The sequence below is a fragment of the Bos mutus genome, chromosome 3, assembly GCF_027580195.1.
Source record: "Bos mutus isolate GX-2022 chromosome 3, NWIPB_WYAK_1.1, whole genome shotgun sequence".
Classification (NCBI taxonomy): domain Eukaryota; kingdom Metazoa; phylum Chordata; class Mammalia; order Artiodactyla; family Bovidae; genus Bos; species Bos mutus.
The window spans coordinates 114,553,122-114,571,012 of NC_091619.1; the positions used below are offsets into that span (position 1 = coordinate 114,553,122).

Here is a 17,891-nt window from a genome sequence, read left to right on the forward strand (position 1 = left end):
GGAATGGTGAGAGAGAACAACGGAGACCAACAGGGAAGTTCACCTCTGGAGCCCAGGACAGAGCTCCAGCCCAGAAAACCCCTCCAATGTGGAGAGTAAAGAGGAAGTGGGGCGGAAACAAGCCAAGGGCTTCTCCGCTCCGGTCATTGGGGCCAGGTGTCCAGCCAGCACTGGACCACAGGGGAAAGGCTCTGAGCAGCATCCGGGATGCGAGTGTGAAATGAATAGGAGTGGCCTGAGGATCCCGCAGCCACTGTTTCAGTAGCCAGGGCTGATAAGAAACTGACTCACTCTGATAAGAAACAAGACTCACTCTTCACTGCAGCTGCTGCCCTCCTGTTGGCAGGGCCTCTACATCAGAGGTGGGAGCTGGAATTGGAGCCCACCTCTGTGGGATGTGGGATGGCTTAAATTGTGTCCCCCAGCCATCCACCAGATGGTAAAGCACCTACCCGCAATGCGGGAGACCCAAGTTCAATCCCTGGGTCGGGAAGATCCCCTGAAGAAGGAAATGGCAACCCACTCCAGTATTCTTGCCTAGAAAATTCCATGGATGGAGGAGCCTGGTGGGTTACATTCCATGGGGTCGCAAAAAGCCGGACACGACTGAGCGACTTCACTGTCTTTCTTTCCACCCTCCAAAAAGATATGCTGAGGTCCTAACCCTCAGGACCTCAGGATCTGACCTTATCTGGAAATAGGGCCATTGCAGATATAGTTAGGTGAGGTGAGGCTATACACCCTGGTCTCGTGTGGGTTTACCAGGTGGTGCTAGTGGTAAAAACCCGCCTGCCAATGCAGGAGACACTAAGAGACCCGGGTTCAGTTCCAGGGTCGGGAAGATCTCAGAAGGAAAAGGCAACCAACCCTAGTATTCTTGCCTGGAAGATCCTGCAGACAGAGGATCTGGCAGGCTAGAGTCCATAGGGTGGCAAAGAGTCAGACACAACTGAAGCAACTTAGCACACACACGTGCTAGTCCCACGTAACTGGCGTCTTTATAAGAAGATGGCCATGTGAGGACAGAGGCAGAGATGGGACTCACGTGCCTACAAACCAAGGAGTCACCAGAAAGTAGGAAAAAGCAAGGAAGGATTGCGCTGTGGGCTTCTGAGGCAGCATGGCCCTGTCGACACCTTGATTTTGGACTTCCAGACTCCACAACTGTGAGAGTATGAATTTCTGTTGTTTGAAGCCACCCGGTTTGTGGTACTTGGTTATGGAAGTACCACATAGCCCCAGGAAATGCACACAGACTGTCCAGCCCACTACTCCAGTGAGGCCCCCTTTCCTGACCCCCACTGCAAATGTTTCTTTGCTCCATTGGGATGTAATGAACTTGGCTTGACTACACACCTGAGGGGAGGCAGGCAGACCAGTTTGTATGGAGGGGGGTGATCCTCTGGGGCTGGAGGGCTCTGGGCAGGCTGGCTGAGAAAGGCGCAGAACCCACACTTTCCACCCTGGGTGAACATCCCTCTGGATATCATGGCCATCACAGGGCTCTTGGTCCTTCCATTGGTTTGGCCTTGGGCTAAAAGGCAGGCCCTACAAAGATGGGGAGGCAGGCAGTGTGCCCTAGAGGGCAGGGGTGGTCCAGGGCCCCCCCCAACCATGAGAGCTTCTTGGGAGTCCTCAAAGCTTTGCAATCGCCCCCAAAGTTGCCTTGATGGTCACCTGGGCTCTCTGCCCCAGCAAGTTGCAGGTAAACTCAAATCCCCAGAGTCATGGATTGTGAAGTGCCAAGTCCTCCCCCGAATTCCTGCAGATTCCAGCAGGGCTCTCCTCTGTCCACATGGTCCTCCCCTCCATCCCTGACTCTTGGTCTACCTGCTCTGGCAGATGTACTCAGGGACAAAACTCAGTTCTTCCTCCAGGTGCTAGGCAAATGTGCTCGCTTTGAGTGCGTTGGTGAATTTAGAAATTGCACCTAAAGATCTGGGTGGAAATCACAAGGAGTGAGGGGTCTTTGTGACCACCCAGTCTCTCCCCACCCATCTCCGTGGCTCGTGACAAGCACTGACTCGTCCTCTCTCACCTCCATCAACAGAGTAACTGACAGACCGTCCCCCGTCTTACATAAAGCAGTTCTGTCCCCACCCAAGGAGCTCTACCAAAAGCCTTTGCCTGTGTCCTTGTACTTCATCATAGAAATTCACTTTCCTTCCTAAGTGGAATTGAGGTAACGCCTAAATATGTATTTCTTTGTTTCTTGTGTTATTTCTGAAGGAAAGAGAAAGGGGGTCTTTAAAGGAAAAAGATACTTTATGGTCTGTCTAAGACTCCGGAAAGGGGCTGGGGAGTCCTGGGCCAGAGACCTCCCACTTCTCAGCCTCTGGATGGAAGCAAACAGAGCCCCCATGAAACAGTTATCAAAGAGGCAGTGGGGGAGGCCACGTTTCTGGGACACAGCTACAAGTCAGAGTGGGGCGTGAAGGCCAGGCCAGGGAGACTCCAGGGGCCCTAAGCAAAGACTGTGATCCACCTGGTCATGGAGCGCTGGAGGGCAGGTGGGCTGGACCCCCCGGGTCTCCCACGCTCTGTCAGATAGAGCACCTTTGCCCTTCACTGGACATCAGAGGGTGGTGTGCAAGACTATGCACCTGGACAGGGCCCAGTTCCCCCGGCCTGGGGAGATTCTGACGACAGATGCTATATAGAAACAACGCAACCAAGAACGCCAAACCCACACTTTCAATATACTTTATTAAAAAGTTTCTTTGTATAAATTTCCTAAAAATTTTAAAATTAAAATTAAACCCCCCCGCACAAAAAAAAAAAAAATTTTTTTTAACACACACACAACATTAGAGGAACGCCAACAAATCTTCTCTATCGTGACTTTCTTTTCATTCTTTAATTAAGGCGTTGGTCCCACAACAGTGCGCCAAGGTTAAGGGATTTTGCTTCCTTCTAACTAGTTTGTTAGAAGCTTTAGAAAAAGAAAATCAGCTTGAAATCTACTTCAGGAGATTGGGGGCGGGGGGGATGAAAAAGCTGGATTCTTGTTTCTTCTCCATACACAGGCTTTCCATCTAAAGTCATGCTTAATAAAGAGGCGAGAAAATGAACCAAGCAGAAGTATACAGGGTAGCTGTGAAGTCAGGGGCTTATTTTCTAGATCTTACACTTGCCTGAAAGAGGCATAACGTGAAACTCCAGAGGGAAGTTGAGTCTATGGGAACGTTCACATAAACGCCAGCAGTGGGTTACATAACGTTCAGAGTGTACGATGGAATCGCCCGGAGACGAAGAGGGTCAGGTCCACAGACACATGTAGCACCATATTGATAGGTTACGCGGCAGAGGCTTCCTCCCAAGTCCGGGTGTAAATCAAAGCATGAGACGTACAGTGCGAGGGAATCTACACCCAGAGCTCCTACAAAGACGACGGCGATGGCTGACTCCTTCTTCTTCAAGAGGTATGTGTCGCTGGTCGGCCACGCCTAGGTCCCCATCGCGGCGATAACTCCGGGCTGCTTGATGGGCACTGGAGGGGTGGGGAGGGGGTGAGGATGGAAGGGCAGAAGAGGGGGGAAAGTCACATGATTGACCCACAAGAATATCGTGTTTCTCATGAAAATGGTCCATGGCCTCTGGCTTTCACCATCAATCTCACTCGTCAGCTCGTTTCCTTCAACGGCTCCCTGGAGTTTCCTAGCTTGGACTTCGGGGTTCTCTGTGTCCTCTGAGCCCTTTCTATCTCCTGGTATCACCCGCCTGGCCGTTAAGCAAATCCAACACTCCCGTTCGGCACTGGCCCCAGACTCCCTGTGTAGCTGTTGTGACTTTATTATCAATCAACTTGCCTAACACAATAGAGCTATCAGATGGCCTTGCTGTCAACTTTATTATTTAGAGGAAGCAGGATTATCTAAAGATGAATAGACTATACAGAGCCTTCCCAGGTGGTGCTAGTGGTAAAGAACCCGCCTGCCAGTTCAGGAGACAAAAGAGACCCAGGTTTGATCCCCGGGTCGGGAAGATTCCCTGGAGGAAGGCATGGCAACCCGCTCCAGTATTCTTGCCTGGAGAATCTCATGGACAGAGGAGCCTGGTGGGCTGCAGTCCATGGGGCCGCAGAGAGTCATACATGACTAGGGACTTAGCGCAGACTATATACATAGGCGCTTCCAGATGGTACTAGTGGAAAAGAACCTGCCTGTCAATACCGGGATGTAAGAGACGTGGGTTCCATCCCTGGGTCGGGAAAATCCCCTGGAGGAGGGCATGGCAACGCACTCCAGTACTTTTGCCTGGAGAATCCCATGGACAGAGGAGCCCGATGGGCTCCAGTCCATAGCGTCACACAGAGTCAGACACGACTGAAGCAACTTGGCACACAGACTATATAGAGGTTATTATTAATTTTTCATTACATTATTTTCCCAATAATCATTTCTGTTACAATATTTATGAATACCAGAAACCTAGTAATATTTCTTTTTTTTTTTTTTAGCCACCAGGGTGGCATGTGGGATCTTAGTTCCCCAAACAGGGGTTGAACCCACAGCCTCTGCAGTGGAAGCATGGAGTCTTAACCACGGGACTGCCAGGGAAGTCCCAGCAGCTTAGGAATATTTCCAAAGGGTGAGGAGTGGTTAGCCATGTTTCCTCATTGGCAAAAACGCTTTTAGGAGATAATAATAACTCAGAAAATGAATACTATGTATTTTATTTGTACAATTCCTCATCCGAAAATCCAGTTTACCTTCTTTTTCAAATCTATCAGCATCATTATCATTAAACATCTTTAAAAGATAAATGCTTGGCCTGGATCCTTTATCTACAAAAACCACGAACACAAGATCAGAATCACTTACCAGGAGGGCAAACCTTTTCACATTCATCCTGTGAATTAAATCTGTTTTCGTTTCCACCACAGCCTCCATACCAGAATCGGGCGCAGTTTTCAGTTACGGAATCATAGTACCACTTTAATACAAACTCTCTGCAAGTTCCGCCGTCCTTTGGCAACTTACATATATCTTGAGGAACAAGATGGGGAAAGATGATTAATGCGGATGTGTAAGTGACTCTGCTTCTCGCACGAGGAGCTGAAGGTCTAATCTCAGTGCTGTCAGACGAAGAAAGCAGAAAGCGTTTCCAGAAGGAAAAATTCCTTTACCCCCCAGAGCCTCGATATCCATACTGTCAGGGGGACATAATAATCACCTACAGCTTCAAGAGCAATAAATACAGTCCTATCAATAAAAGGGCTTCACAGACTGTACTTGGAATCTCAAATGTTGGCAACTATTATCGGATGATTTCAGATGAAATGAACTTGTTTTCCCCTTTCCAATCACTGAGTCAGTTAGTCTACATTTCTTTCAATGCTCAACCCCCAGAGAAGCAACTTAAATTTTAAAACCTTGGAGTTTTCTACTCCTTGGCAAAATAGCAATTAAATTCTGTCAGAACATTGTTCAAAAACAAGACTCTCCATTTCACTACAAGCCAAGTTGATGAAAAACAAAAGTCAAAGTGGGAAAAGAAAATCCTTTATGAGTATGTGCGTATATGCATACAAGTGTGTGTGTAGCTACTAACTTTGTGACCAGCCAAAGTTTACAAGCCAAAAGAAGTGCTAACACTGATGTAAAACTCACAACAGCGAAAATGTCACCTAGTAAAGCTATTTTGAAGACAGAGAAGCATTCTTTTGCCAGTTAAGGAAGTCTTTTATGTTTTGAATGCATTTTAAATGCATGCTTCTGATACAGCCCAGCTGCAGAGTGAAAGCTACATTTTCCACCATGCCTGGAGAGAAAAGTCTACAGTTCACACACAGTAAAACTTCTGTTTACAGAGTTTTTTTGGCAAACTCTAGATCTGGCTGGGAGAGAGACGCATTAATATTAATATCAACTGTTATCTGAAAATTTGAGAAACGTAAAACAAAGCCCGTGGAGTGGACAACGCTACTTGTTTATGTAACTACATGTGTGAATCACTGCTCCCCCCTTCCCACACACACACACACACACACCAGGCTCACATCTCTGGGGGCCTTCTCCCCAGCTGCAGGGGTGGCAGGGGTGGTGAGCTTCTGCAAATGCTGGTTGATACTAAGAAGTTAAAGGAAAGACCTGGGTCTTCAGATAGAAAACCAAAGCTTGGGTCAGCCATAAGGGACCAGACTTGCAGGCACAGGATTGAAGCTCAGAATTGGTCTAAGACACTGCCTGGTGACTTTGGGGAGGCGATCACACCTGCAGGAGGAAGGTGGCCCCACAATTACAGCATCTCTGAGCTGCAGACTTTTCAGAGGCCCAGAAGGCCAGCAATGCTACCCAGAGCTTTTTGAAGACCTGAGGAGGCCAGGATAAAGTGATGATAACTCACAAAACCAATGTTCCTCCTCTTATAAGTGCCAGCACTGGGGCAGAAGGCCTGGTTTTAAGGAAAGAGGGGACTGAGCAAAGTAAGACCATTCAGCCACAAACACACATCCCTTGTTTAGCAGTGGGTCCCCATTAGTGTGGGAACCTGGCCGAATGGTCACCTCATCCCCTCCTCTTTCTTCCCTACAGCATCCCCCAGGGGCCCAGGTCGGTTCCACGTTGTTTATTCAAAGTGCATTCCCATCCTGGCCCACCGTGTTTCGCTCTTTAGGTCCTACTGGACTGTGCTTTCTGAAGCAGACAAAAGTCCTCCCAGACCCGAGGATGCCCAGCCTGCAGGCAGTCCTGCAGTAGGACAGTGTTCCCTGACCCACTGGCTTTTCCAGTTTCCTTTGATCTTCACCTTTGCTCTCCAGCACTAAACCACAGCTCTTGCATTCTACATCCTTTATTCCAGCAGGAGTCACTGCCAAGACCTGTAAGGTTTACTAATGAGCTATCAGGACACGACCACTCTGGACACACAGACACTTGAAGAACCAAGAGAAATAAATTAACATGGGCCTCAGTAGTATCTAAAGACAAAATCCTGGGATTCTCCATTTCTTTAAATTAAATTGTATCGGAGTATAGTTGCTCTGCAATGTTGCGTTAGTTTCTACTGTACAGCAAAGTGAGTCCACCATAGTACACATATTTGTTGCGTCTGACTCTTTTGCAACCCTGTGGACATGTCACCTGCCAGGGTGCTCTGTCCACGGGATTTCTGGGCAAGTATACTGGAGTGGGTAGCCCTTTCCTTCTCTAGGGGATCTTCCTACCCAGAGATCAAACCCTGAAAAGTATGAAAGTGAAAGTCACTCAGTCGTGTCCGACTCTTTGTGACCCCATAGACTATACAGTCCATGGGATTCTCCAGGCCAGTAGAGTAGCCTTTCCTTTTCTCTTTCCTCTTCTCTACTCACTCCAGTAGAGTAGCCTTTCCTTTCTCCAGGGGATCTTCCCAACCCAGGGATCAAACCCAAGTCTCTGGCATTGCAGGTGGATCCTTTACCATCTGAGCCACCAGGGAAGCCATAGATTATATATCTCTCTTTTTTTTTAAATTTCCTTCCCATTTAGGTCACCACAGAGCACTGAGTGGAGATCCATAGTAGGTTCTCAAGCATCAAAATGGGAGGTTTTATGTTCTAACATTTTTCGGTATGTTCTGAATTCTTCACAATGAGTATCTATTGTTTTATTACTAGAAAAAGGTATCTAAAACTGAAAACATGTTAAATTAAAAATTCTTGTCTTTTATCAGTTGAGATTTCTACAGTGTCTAAAAGTAGCATTTTTAAAGGCATCATCTTTGACATTTTCCAAGCCAGCAAGTTATCAATATTTCAGTACTTTCTTAAGCAAAACTGTGGGGCTTAAGAGGAGTGGAAAGTGTTTATGGTACAGATATAAATACGTGCAATTATGTTCCTTATTAGTTTAACGGCTTCAAAACAAGAAGGTTTAATTGCCTTCGGACCAGACACTGTTGACATGATGTGAAGTGCTTCCAAACCTCTGAAGCAGATACAACTGGCTGGAATAAATAAAACTTTCCCACGTCTATATTTTGATTACTGACTCAGAATTACCAAGGAAATATTTTCTGCATTTTTGACTTTATTTTAAATGTAGTTGTAGCTGTATGTTAAATGTAGTTTCAGGTCTTAACCAACAAAGTATCATTTCATAAGACTTTTATGCTTCACAGTAAAAAAAATGCCAAATGCCCTTGGGGACCCCTCATGATTTAAACATGGTAGCTGACTTAGCTACCTTCTCACGCAGCAATAAACACACTGCCTTGAAGATGGCTATGTCTCTTCAACCAAGGAGAGAAAGTGTTTGTAGCTATTTAACGTACCTCAGTTTGTGGGGTTAAGCTCGTTCTTTAAATTATTATCAACATAAAATCATATATTTTCCACATCACATCATTTTATGGCAGCCAACGCTATATATTCATGGTAGAACACACAAATACTGGATTTCATCAAATCTAAGATACCTTAATTTTATGATGCATGATTGTTTTATATTCCGCTAAGTAAGAGAAAATGCTGCCAATAAGACACAACATGTCATCAACTTCAAGTCACATTTCCATTTTGGAAGTACTATGGTGGGAAAATCTGTGCATCTTAGAATCAATAAAGGAGGCAAAACAGTGGTGAACTTATTTCCTTCTGAGCTGTGTAACTGACCCAGAAATGCCCGCTCAGACAAAGCATGGTCATTTCTACAGACTGCTAATTTCTAGAGTAACTAAAATGAATGCTACAGATTTTGTTAGTTATTTGACTCCCTTTTGCACCAAAACATCTCTTCATACATAGGTAGGTCAATAGTTTAGGATTCATTGTATAACACTAAAAAAGCAAATTTTCTGAGGTCTTTTTTTTTTTTTTTTTTTTGCTCTTTGAAACCTTCAGAATCTTTGCTTTACTAATCATATGCATATAAAATATATTTCCAAGGCTTCTTCAGCCAAAAATAAGAGAAACAAGAGAGAGATGGTGACAGAAACATAATACAAATACAGTATCCTCCAAACCAGCAGGAGTGAAGCACACTACAGAAACACCTATCGTAGTCTGTGCTTTAAGACTGTGATGATCACTGGAAGATTCATTTAATTGCTACTAAATGCCATTTTCAGGCAGCAAATGCATCCCAGAAAAGTGGGTGTGTTTCTTTTAGATGCTGAGAAAAGCAAAAAGTGGGCAGGGATTTTTTCTCTTTTCACAGGGCTTGTTATATTTTGTTGAGGGAAAAAAAAAAGGATTAACCATTTAAAATGGAATCATGGGGCTTCCCTGGTGGTCCAGTGGTTAAGAATCTGCCTGCCAGTCAAGGGACCTGGATTCAGTCCACAGTCGGTGAAAGTTGCATGTACCACGGAGCGACTAAACCCATGCACCACAACTCCTGAAGGCCACACACCTAGAGCCTGTGCTCCGCAACAAGAGAAGCCACCGCAACAAGAGAAGCCACCGCAACAAGCAGCCCGCACATCGCAAGGAAGGATAGACCCCCACGTGCCGCAACTAGAGAAAGCCCACGCATAGCAACGAAGACCCAGCACAGCTAAAAATAAATAAGTAATATTTATGCATCGTGTAGGACTGCAAAGTCTGGAATCCTGATGCTATTGGTCTGCTGCTGTGGTCAACCTTCGTCTCACACTGCTGCCTTACTCACATTCCACCTCACACTGATGCCACAGCTCACACTCCATGCAAAACAGGGCCAGGCCTCATCAGGGGAGACAAAGAATCCTTTCGCTAGGGTGTCCTCACGTTCTGGGCCTGTGTCACACTTCTGGTAAAGAAGTACCTATCAAATGTGCATTTCCAAAGCGGCGAACATTAACAAACACCAACGAAAACTCAGGTATTAGTACTGTCCAGTCTTCCTCCCCGTCACTGGATGCCACGGATCAGAGACTTGTTCATTTCACAGGATTCTGGCCCACAGATTCCTGCACAGATTCAAACACTGGTCACCATGCTCCCCAAACCCAGAGTGGCTAACTATGACAAAATTCAGTTCCTAAAGACAGAATCAAAACCTAGGAAATCTTTTATTCATGTGGTAAAAAAGGCACACAGACAAAAGTGTCTAGCATTTACTATACAAGAAAGGGCCACATCTCTGCAAGCACAAACCATGTTTCTAGTGAACTGGAGCTGCAAAAAACAAAAAGAATCAACCTGTATTCATGTTCACATAAAAATGCTGGCTTTAAAACTGATACTTGCCTGAATTGCCTAGAAAATACAGGTTTGCAGAAAGAATGCATATTGTGGCAATTGACACTTAGATGTGAAATATACATACAACTACAGAGGAAGAATACAGTTACTGTACTTGTAAAGTTACTTATAAACGATGATTTGTTGTTATTCTTTTTTCTTTCTGCCAAAACATGAATATTGTTAAAATGTTTTACCCCCTGAGGAATTTCTAAAACATCTTAATTATATGGGAGAGAGGGAAGGGAGGCATTGGGAGGGAGGAAAGCAAGCTTTCATCTCCTGATCTGTTTATGCATTTTGAATTTATACATTCTAAAGTAAATACCCAATTAATTCAAGAAGAGCTTTCAAGACCGGGTATGTGTATGTGTATGTGCGTGTAACTCCATATGTTCACGAGCAAATGTTTACTAAGTGACTTCTCCAGGCACAGCACTGTTTTGTTACTTGTGGGCTAGAGATCAGTTATGCAGAACCTTGTTAAGAAGAGCAAGTAATTTATACTTTCAGACTGACTTGAATCACTGGGGGGAAATATACATGCTTGTGCACACACACACATGTGAAACAGCACTCAGGTCCTGGGGCTGAGGGTTCTGTACAGGTCAGAAGGAAGGAGAAAGGTTTTGGGTTCATACAAATCTAACTACCAGTCATCACCTTGAAAGACACACAAGCCCCGGTTTTAACATCTCTTTTCTCTCTGTCACGTAAAGAGAGGAGACCTAAGCGTTGAAGGTGTGGACTGAGAATACCTTCCTACTTCTGAATCTGTGACTCAGTCTTAAAAAACAAGACAGCCCAGCAAGATGCCTATTTAAAGACTGTGTTGTTTATATTAACTCAACACTGTTTATATATTCTTATCCCTTCTGGACCACACATAAGAAGACCAAACACATCCCCAAATCTCACTGTGCAATTTATTCCCAATTATTTTCTCTCAATGAAGCATCAAATTTTCTAGAAGTTTCACATTCCCCACACTCTATGAAGTTACCAACGAGTGGCGACAATATGCACAGATCTCAGGGACTCTGAAGTCAGAATGTCATCAGTCCTGACCCCATCTTTGGTGAAATCCTAGTGAGTCCCTTACGGCTTCTCTGAACTCAAGCACCATGCTGGGTGGGCTACGGGCTGCAGAAAACCCCCAGAGAAGAGACAAAAGCTGATCCATGGTCCCTTGATTATGAGCAGAAATCAAAGGGGTTGGAAAAACTCTAATTTGAAAAGGTACATGCCCCTCAATGTTCACGGCAGCACTATTTACGATAGCCAGGACATGGAAGTAACCTAAGTGTCCATCAGCAGAGAAATGGATACAGAAGATGTGGGGTATGCGCACCATGTCATACGGCTCAGCCACAAAAAAAAAGAATGAAAGAGTGCCATTCGCAGCAGCATGGACCGACCTAGAGATGGTCCTGCTGCTGCTGCTGCTGCTCAGGCGCTTCAGTCGTGTCCGACTCTGTGCGACCCCACAGACGGCAGCCCACCAGGCTCCCCCGTCCCTGGGATTCTCCAGGCAAGAACACTGGAGTGGGCTGCCATGTCCTTCTCCAATGCATGAAAGTGAAAAGGGAAAGTGAAGTCGCTCAGTCGTGTCCGACTCTTAGCGACCCCACGGACTGCCGCCCACCAGGCTCTTACACCCATGGGATTTTCCAGGCAAGAGTGCTGGAGTGGGGTGCCATTGCCTTCTCCAAGAGATGATCTTACTAAGTGAATTAAGTCAGAGAAATAGAAATACCGTTTGATATCATTTATATGTGGAATCTAAAGTATGATACAAATGAACTTATGAAACAGAGACTTACAGACAGACATAGAAAAGAAGCGTACAAACCCGATGGGCATCAAAGGGGAAAGGAGGCAAGGGAGGAGAGAGAGATTAGGAGTTTGAGATTAGCAGATCCAAACTACTACACATAAAATAGATAAGCAAGACCCTTCTGTTTAGCACAGGGAACTATGTTCAATGTCATATAATAATCCATATGAAAAAGAATATATATGTATATCTGAGTCACTTTGCTGTACATCAGAAACCGACCCAACATTGTAAACTGTAATTCAACTATACTTCAATGACTCCAAATATATATACTTCAATAATATATTTCAAAAAAAAAACCCAAGGCATTGAGACTTCAATTTCCTCCTACATCTCAAAGCATTATGCCACATCCTTACTGCCATTTTTTTAGTTTAAGTTAAAAGTCGTAACATTGAGAGTTTTTATAGTTTTTTAACACGACTCTTAAGAAGTTGAAACTTAATTACCCAATGTAACATGAATTTCTGAGTTATTCCCATACATTTATGTCAGGAAAGAACTTGGAAAGGCCAGAGGAGCCTGAAACACACCTGGCTCTCTGACGCTGGGAAAGCCTGAGGGCAGGAGGAGAAGGGACGATAGAGGATGAGACGGCTGGATGGCATCACCGACTCGATGGACACGTTTGAGCAAACTCCGGGGGACAGTGGAGACAGAGGAGCCTGGCGTGCTTCTGTTTGTGGGGTTGCAAAGAGTCGGACACAACTTAGCAGCTGAATAACAACCTCTATCACAGACCAATTCCTAAACTTGTTTCCAAATATAAACTATTTTGAAACGTTTTGCAGCTTTATAAGTAGTTGGTTTGCTGACCCTCATTAAACATCTATGTATGTAATCGTTTCATAATTCCTGTATTGACTTTATTATCTTCTCTGTAATAACTCCTTATGTCAAAAGTCATTATGGGTTATGGCTGAATTAAGAGATGATAGATAAATGTGAAAATACAGATGTAGATATACACATGTATACATGGACAGGGGGAAAGTCCATCAGCGGAATAAAATACTATTCTAGTAACAGACGAGACTCCTCCAGAAACAACTAAAAGAACCAAGTCCTATATTTCCAAGCAGGCCCAAGGAGATGGAGGTGTGGAGGAGGAAGCCACCCAGTTTCATTTAAACGCAGGTGAGCTAGGATGGCCATGGCATCCCTCTCCAGTACTCTTGCCTGGAAAATCCCATGGACGGAGGAGCCTGGTGGGCTGCAGTTCATGAGATCGCTAAGAGTCGGACACGACTGAGCGACTTCACTTTCATGCATTGGAGAAGGAAATGGCAACCCACTCCAGTGTTCTTGCCTGGAGAATCCCAGGGACGGGGGAGCCTGGTGGGCTGCTGTCTCTGGGGTCGCACAGGGTTGGACACGACTGAAGCGACTCAGCAGCAGCAGCAGCAGCAGAGCTAGGATACAGACGCTACAAAAAGGGTGAGGTGGAGAAACAAGGATCATTTTAAAACTTGCAGTGGAAAGAGTAAAATGGGGAATCCTCACAGCTCAAAAAATGAGCGTGCTGCTGCTTCTGATGATACAGGACAGAGTGGGAAAGCGTAGCTGCTTGAACATCCAGGATCCACAAAAGTGGCTCAGCACCCAGGAAATGCCTTTCGCCCTAATCCATAACAGAAACAAACTCTGTAAAGAAATACACCTCCCTCCTCCTGACTGGGGCCAATAGGTTGTTGTTCAGTGGCTAAATCCTGTCCAACTCTTTGTGACCCCATGGACTGCAGCACGCCAGGCTTCCCTGTCCTTCACCATCTCCCAGAGTTTGCTCAGATTCATGTCCATTGAGTCAGTGATGCTATCTAACTATCTCACCCTCTGGAGCCAACATATTAATTTCAAAACTAACAAACCGTCCCCATAATTAGTGGAAACCCTTTGCTTTGGGGTCTATAAACCAAAAAGATATCTAAATCCCATGGAATTTTGACTGTGGAATTAATACCAATATCTTTGGCAGAATACTCTTAAGCAAAGCATATTGGCCATTTCAATAACTGGTTTCCCACAGATCAACAATCACAGCTCACGTTCCCCTGGAGGAGAGGTTATGGGTCGCCCAGAGTTCCACTGCCCAGGAACAAAAACAACAAACAGCTGTCACTTCCAGAAACACATCTAACTTGTCACAGATTTCACATAGAACATGCACATGCTCGGCTCAGGCCCAAGAGAAGGGCAGGCTAGATTAAGCCAGGGTATATGCTGAGGAACTGGGACCAGAGCATCAATCCCGTGAGTCACTTCCAAACCCCCGAATTTCATGGATTCCAAACTGAGCTGTCTCGTGTTCTTCTGAGTCGTTTCTTACTAAATTAAATCACTGAGTGGATGAAACCCTATGCTGTGCTGCATCACAGACCACAAATAAACTCAAGTCCCAAGACGAGGCACCGGGGAAATGACTAAGGGACTCCTGAGTCCTGGCTACAGTCCCCCAAAGCTGCCCTCGGTCAGCTTTTTCTAAGAACCTCGGGACCGGCAAGGTAAGCCACCATTTGGAACTTGGAATATGGAAGTTAAGACCAGGATGGACCACAGAGAGCCACTTTGGAACATTCCCCATACAAGTCCCTCCTGGTCTGAGAATTAGAACCCCAGCAGATTAAACTGTTTGGAAGAATTCTTTCTTTTTTTTTTTTAATAGTATAATTTACTGGACTTTCTCCTTTTAAGTGTGAATGGGCTGTGGAGTTCTGCTTTTAGCTCTGCTTTTGTTTTTGAACGTTTGGCCTCGCCACATAGCACATGGGATCTTAGCTTCCCAACCAGGGATCAAACTCATGCCCCCTGCCATGGCAAGACGGAGTCTTAACCACTGGACACGCCAGCGTAGTCCCAAGAATGCTTTCTTAGTGCTGCAACACACCTAAGATTTTCAGCGGCTCACCTGCTTTACTCCCAGCCAACCGGTCTGCGCTCACCACTAGGTTGATGGTTGCACTAGAGGCTGATCGCTCTGTTTGTGGAGGTGGAGGCTGAATTTTCTCTGAAAAAGAAGATTCACCCCTAGTAAGTAACTCAGAAAAGTAAGAGACTGAGGCAGGCTTGATTTTCTGGATCATGGTGGGCCACTGAAACACAGAGCCCCAAGAAGTCTCTACACACACAACTCCTATCTAATTGTCTACATATCTGATTCATCTCAACAAGCAAACAGAGAAAACCTCTGAACTTGGAACAGGTCCTCACAGTTTCCACATAATTTCTGCTGTTTCTGTCCTAGGAAACAGAGCCCTGGGGCTGAATGGTCTTTGGATTCACATCTTTCTGCATTGCATGGTAACAGATGAGAACTGCCCATCCTCACGCATGGTTCCTTGATGTGAATGACACTGGCCCAGGAGAAAAGAGTGGGAGCCTCCCCTTCCACGTCCCAGGAGCAGCAGGGGTGGAGAAGAGTCGGGGTTAAGGGGGCGGTCCAGGAGAACTTGGAGGGTGGGGCGTGAGTACTGAACAGAGACCGGGAAAGCATGCATGGGCAAACCCCGGGGCAGCACAGGAACCACGGGGCCCACACAGCAGAGGGCAGGGCAGGACACTGTGGGCCCAGGGGAGGGGCACGCCGGTGCCCTTTCTGCAGGGCTGCGGACGTCCCGCGGTCCTGGGATGGCGCAACTCCAAGGGCTCCCTGGTTACTCCCTACGGAGGGTGACTCAGGGTGTTTTCCGTTCACTGAACAAGGAAACGTGCTTCCGACGCTCAGGCATGGTGGGTGGCTGAGACCCAGCCAGGTTCCACGGGCATATTTCTTCCTCCCTGGGAAGTGGCTACACTCGGGCCCCATGGATCAGGTTTCCTCCATCAAGTAGCCCAGGACCCCAAAGGCAGGGTAATAGTTCACAGTAGTTGCCCAGTTTCCGTTTTGTTAATTTATCAACTTTGGTACAACCAGGATGTGCAGGATCTCATTGCAACCTTGTTGCTGTTTTTCAGGACAAGGTCCAGTGAATCGGAATTGTTCCCTTGACCACCCCATTTGATACCCTGTGCAGAGAAGGGTACCGACTGTCCTTAAGGCGACCCTGCACTTACTCGTGCTGAAGCTGCCTTGGTAGATGGCTCTGACCTGAGACCTCAGGGAGCAGGTCACCGTAACGTGGTAAGTCTGCCCGGGGAGCAGGCCCCCGATGACGCGGTCCGTGACAGTGAGGTTCTGCTTCAGAACCACGGCCTGATCGTGGGCCGAGGTGACGGTGAGGTTGTATAAGTAAGGGCTGGGGGGCTCGGGCCTCTCCCAGTGCAGCTTGGCGCTGTTCTCTGTGACCTCAGACACATGGATCTCGCGAGGTGCCTTCACTGCGGAATAGAGCAGAGTGTAGAGAGCATGAGATACAATATACGACCCTAGGGGCTTCCCTGGTAGCACAGTGGATAAGAATCTGCCTGTCAGTGCAAGAGACACAGGTTCGATCCCTGGTCCAGGAAGATCCCACATGCCAAGGGGCTGGTGCGTCGCAACTCCTGGAGGCCGTGCACCTAGAGCCCACGCTCTGCACAAGAGAAGCCATGGTGCTAAGAACCGTGCACCATAACCCAAGGGGAGCCCTGCCCACTGCAACTAGAGAATAGCCCTGGCATCAACGCAGACCCAGCGCAGACAAAATTAAATAGATGCACAGTTTTTAAAATGATCTTCATAAAAAAAACTTTAAAAAATTAATTGATAAAAAGTAAAACCCTAAATGACTGTAACATATAGGCCAAAGGTGAAATCTTAAAGATATGTACCAGTAGACAGTTGATCTGAAGCTTAGGGGAGGCAGAGGAGTAATTTCTCATTTAAGCTCCTGAGAAAGACTGATGTAACTACCAGCATATGCGAAATGTGAAATTCACATTAATCAAAAATCTCATCATTCATCCACCAGGTATAACACTACCTTTTTTTTTTTTCTGTTGAAAATCTAATTAAGAAGATACTTTGAAAATGCACAGTCCAGCGTGCTTAATCTGAAATCTTCAAGACAGAATAAGCCCCATAATTTACAGTCTATTAAATACACATCATGGAACTTCAGGGCATGACCTGAAATTCTTTGAAGGAATCCCTGCTCTCTCTCTGTTCATAAAATGAAGACAATGTCCACTTTTTCAGGAGCACAAACATCCTGCCTTCACTTTTCAACTCAGTTTGTGACTCCAAAGGAACTTCTAAGCGTCTTCTCTGAGGGAAAAATAAAACAGCACAGTCTGAGTCCCGTGAAGCCCACCTGCCCCTGATCATCAAATCCAGCCTGGAATGTACTCTTCCCTGGGGCAGTACCAGCATGCCGTCCAGCCTGCAGGGACAGACGGATGGTCTGGCTCTAACTTTCCTCTTTGCTAAACAAAATGGCCCAAGATAAGCAGAGCACAAAGCCTGGGCTTCCTTTCTGTGGCTATGAGCTTCACAGCGGGGACAAGGCTTGTAACTGCAAAGCTCCATCCAGAACTTTGGGGGTCACAGTCTGAGGGAGGGAGGTCTAGCTCCAGAACTAAAGCCTAGAAACATCTTTTTCACTGCCTAAGTGCTGACAACAGGCTTTATCCTTCTCCCACTCCCGCGGAGGGGTCTAAAACTCTACATCGGCTTAGAACTTCTCCCTTTAGCCTAAGACAACAGCATCTCCAGCTGGGCTGGGGGCTGGCCACATGCTACATCCCGGAGAGAATGGGTCACTCCCGAGCTCCCCTGGTGCGGGCTTGGAGTTGGGGTGGGGAGTGTGGGAGAACAGGCAGCAAAGGCAGGGGGATTTATTTCACTTGCTCTTTGCATGGAACTCATCAGCCTTGCAGGGTGCGCGGCAGGGGAGAGAAAGATTGCTTTTGAATACAGAAAATAAGCAATGTTCTGGTAATTCTATGCTCAGAGCAACACCTTACAAGATACTGCATCTAGATCTCAGATCC

General features: G+C 46.2%; 1 protein-coding gene across 1 annotated transcript in view; it reads right to left on the bottom strand.

Annotated features, from left to right (window-relative positions):
- Positions 1 to 2,687: 2,687 nt before the first annotated feature.
- COL6A3 (collagen type VI alpha 3 chain) overlaps positions 2,688 to 17,891 on the bottom strand; it is a 90,950-nt gene continuing 75,746 nt past the window's right edge. Inside the window, 4 exon segments of the mRNA XM_070368546.1 lie at positions 2,688 to 3,490; positions 4,824 to 4,988; positions 14,890 to 14,988; positions 16,035 to 16,298. Of these exon segments, the coding sequence (XP_070224647.1) occupies positions 3,447 to 3,490; positions 4,824 to 4,988; positions 14,890 to 14,988; positions 16,035 to 16,298 (572 nt within the window). The 3' untranslated portion in view covers positions 2,688 to 3,446.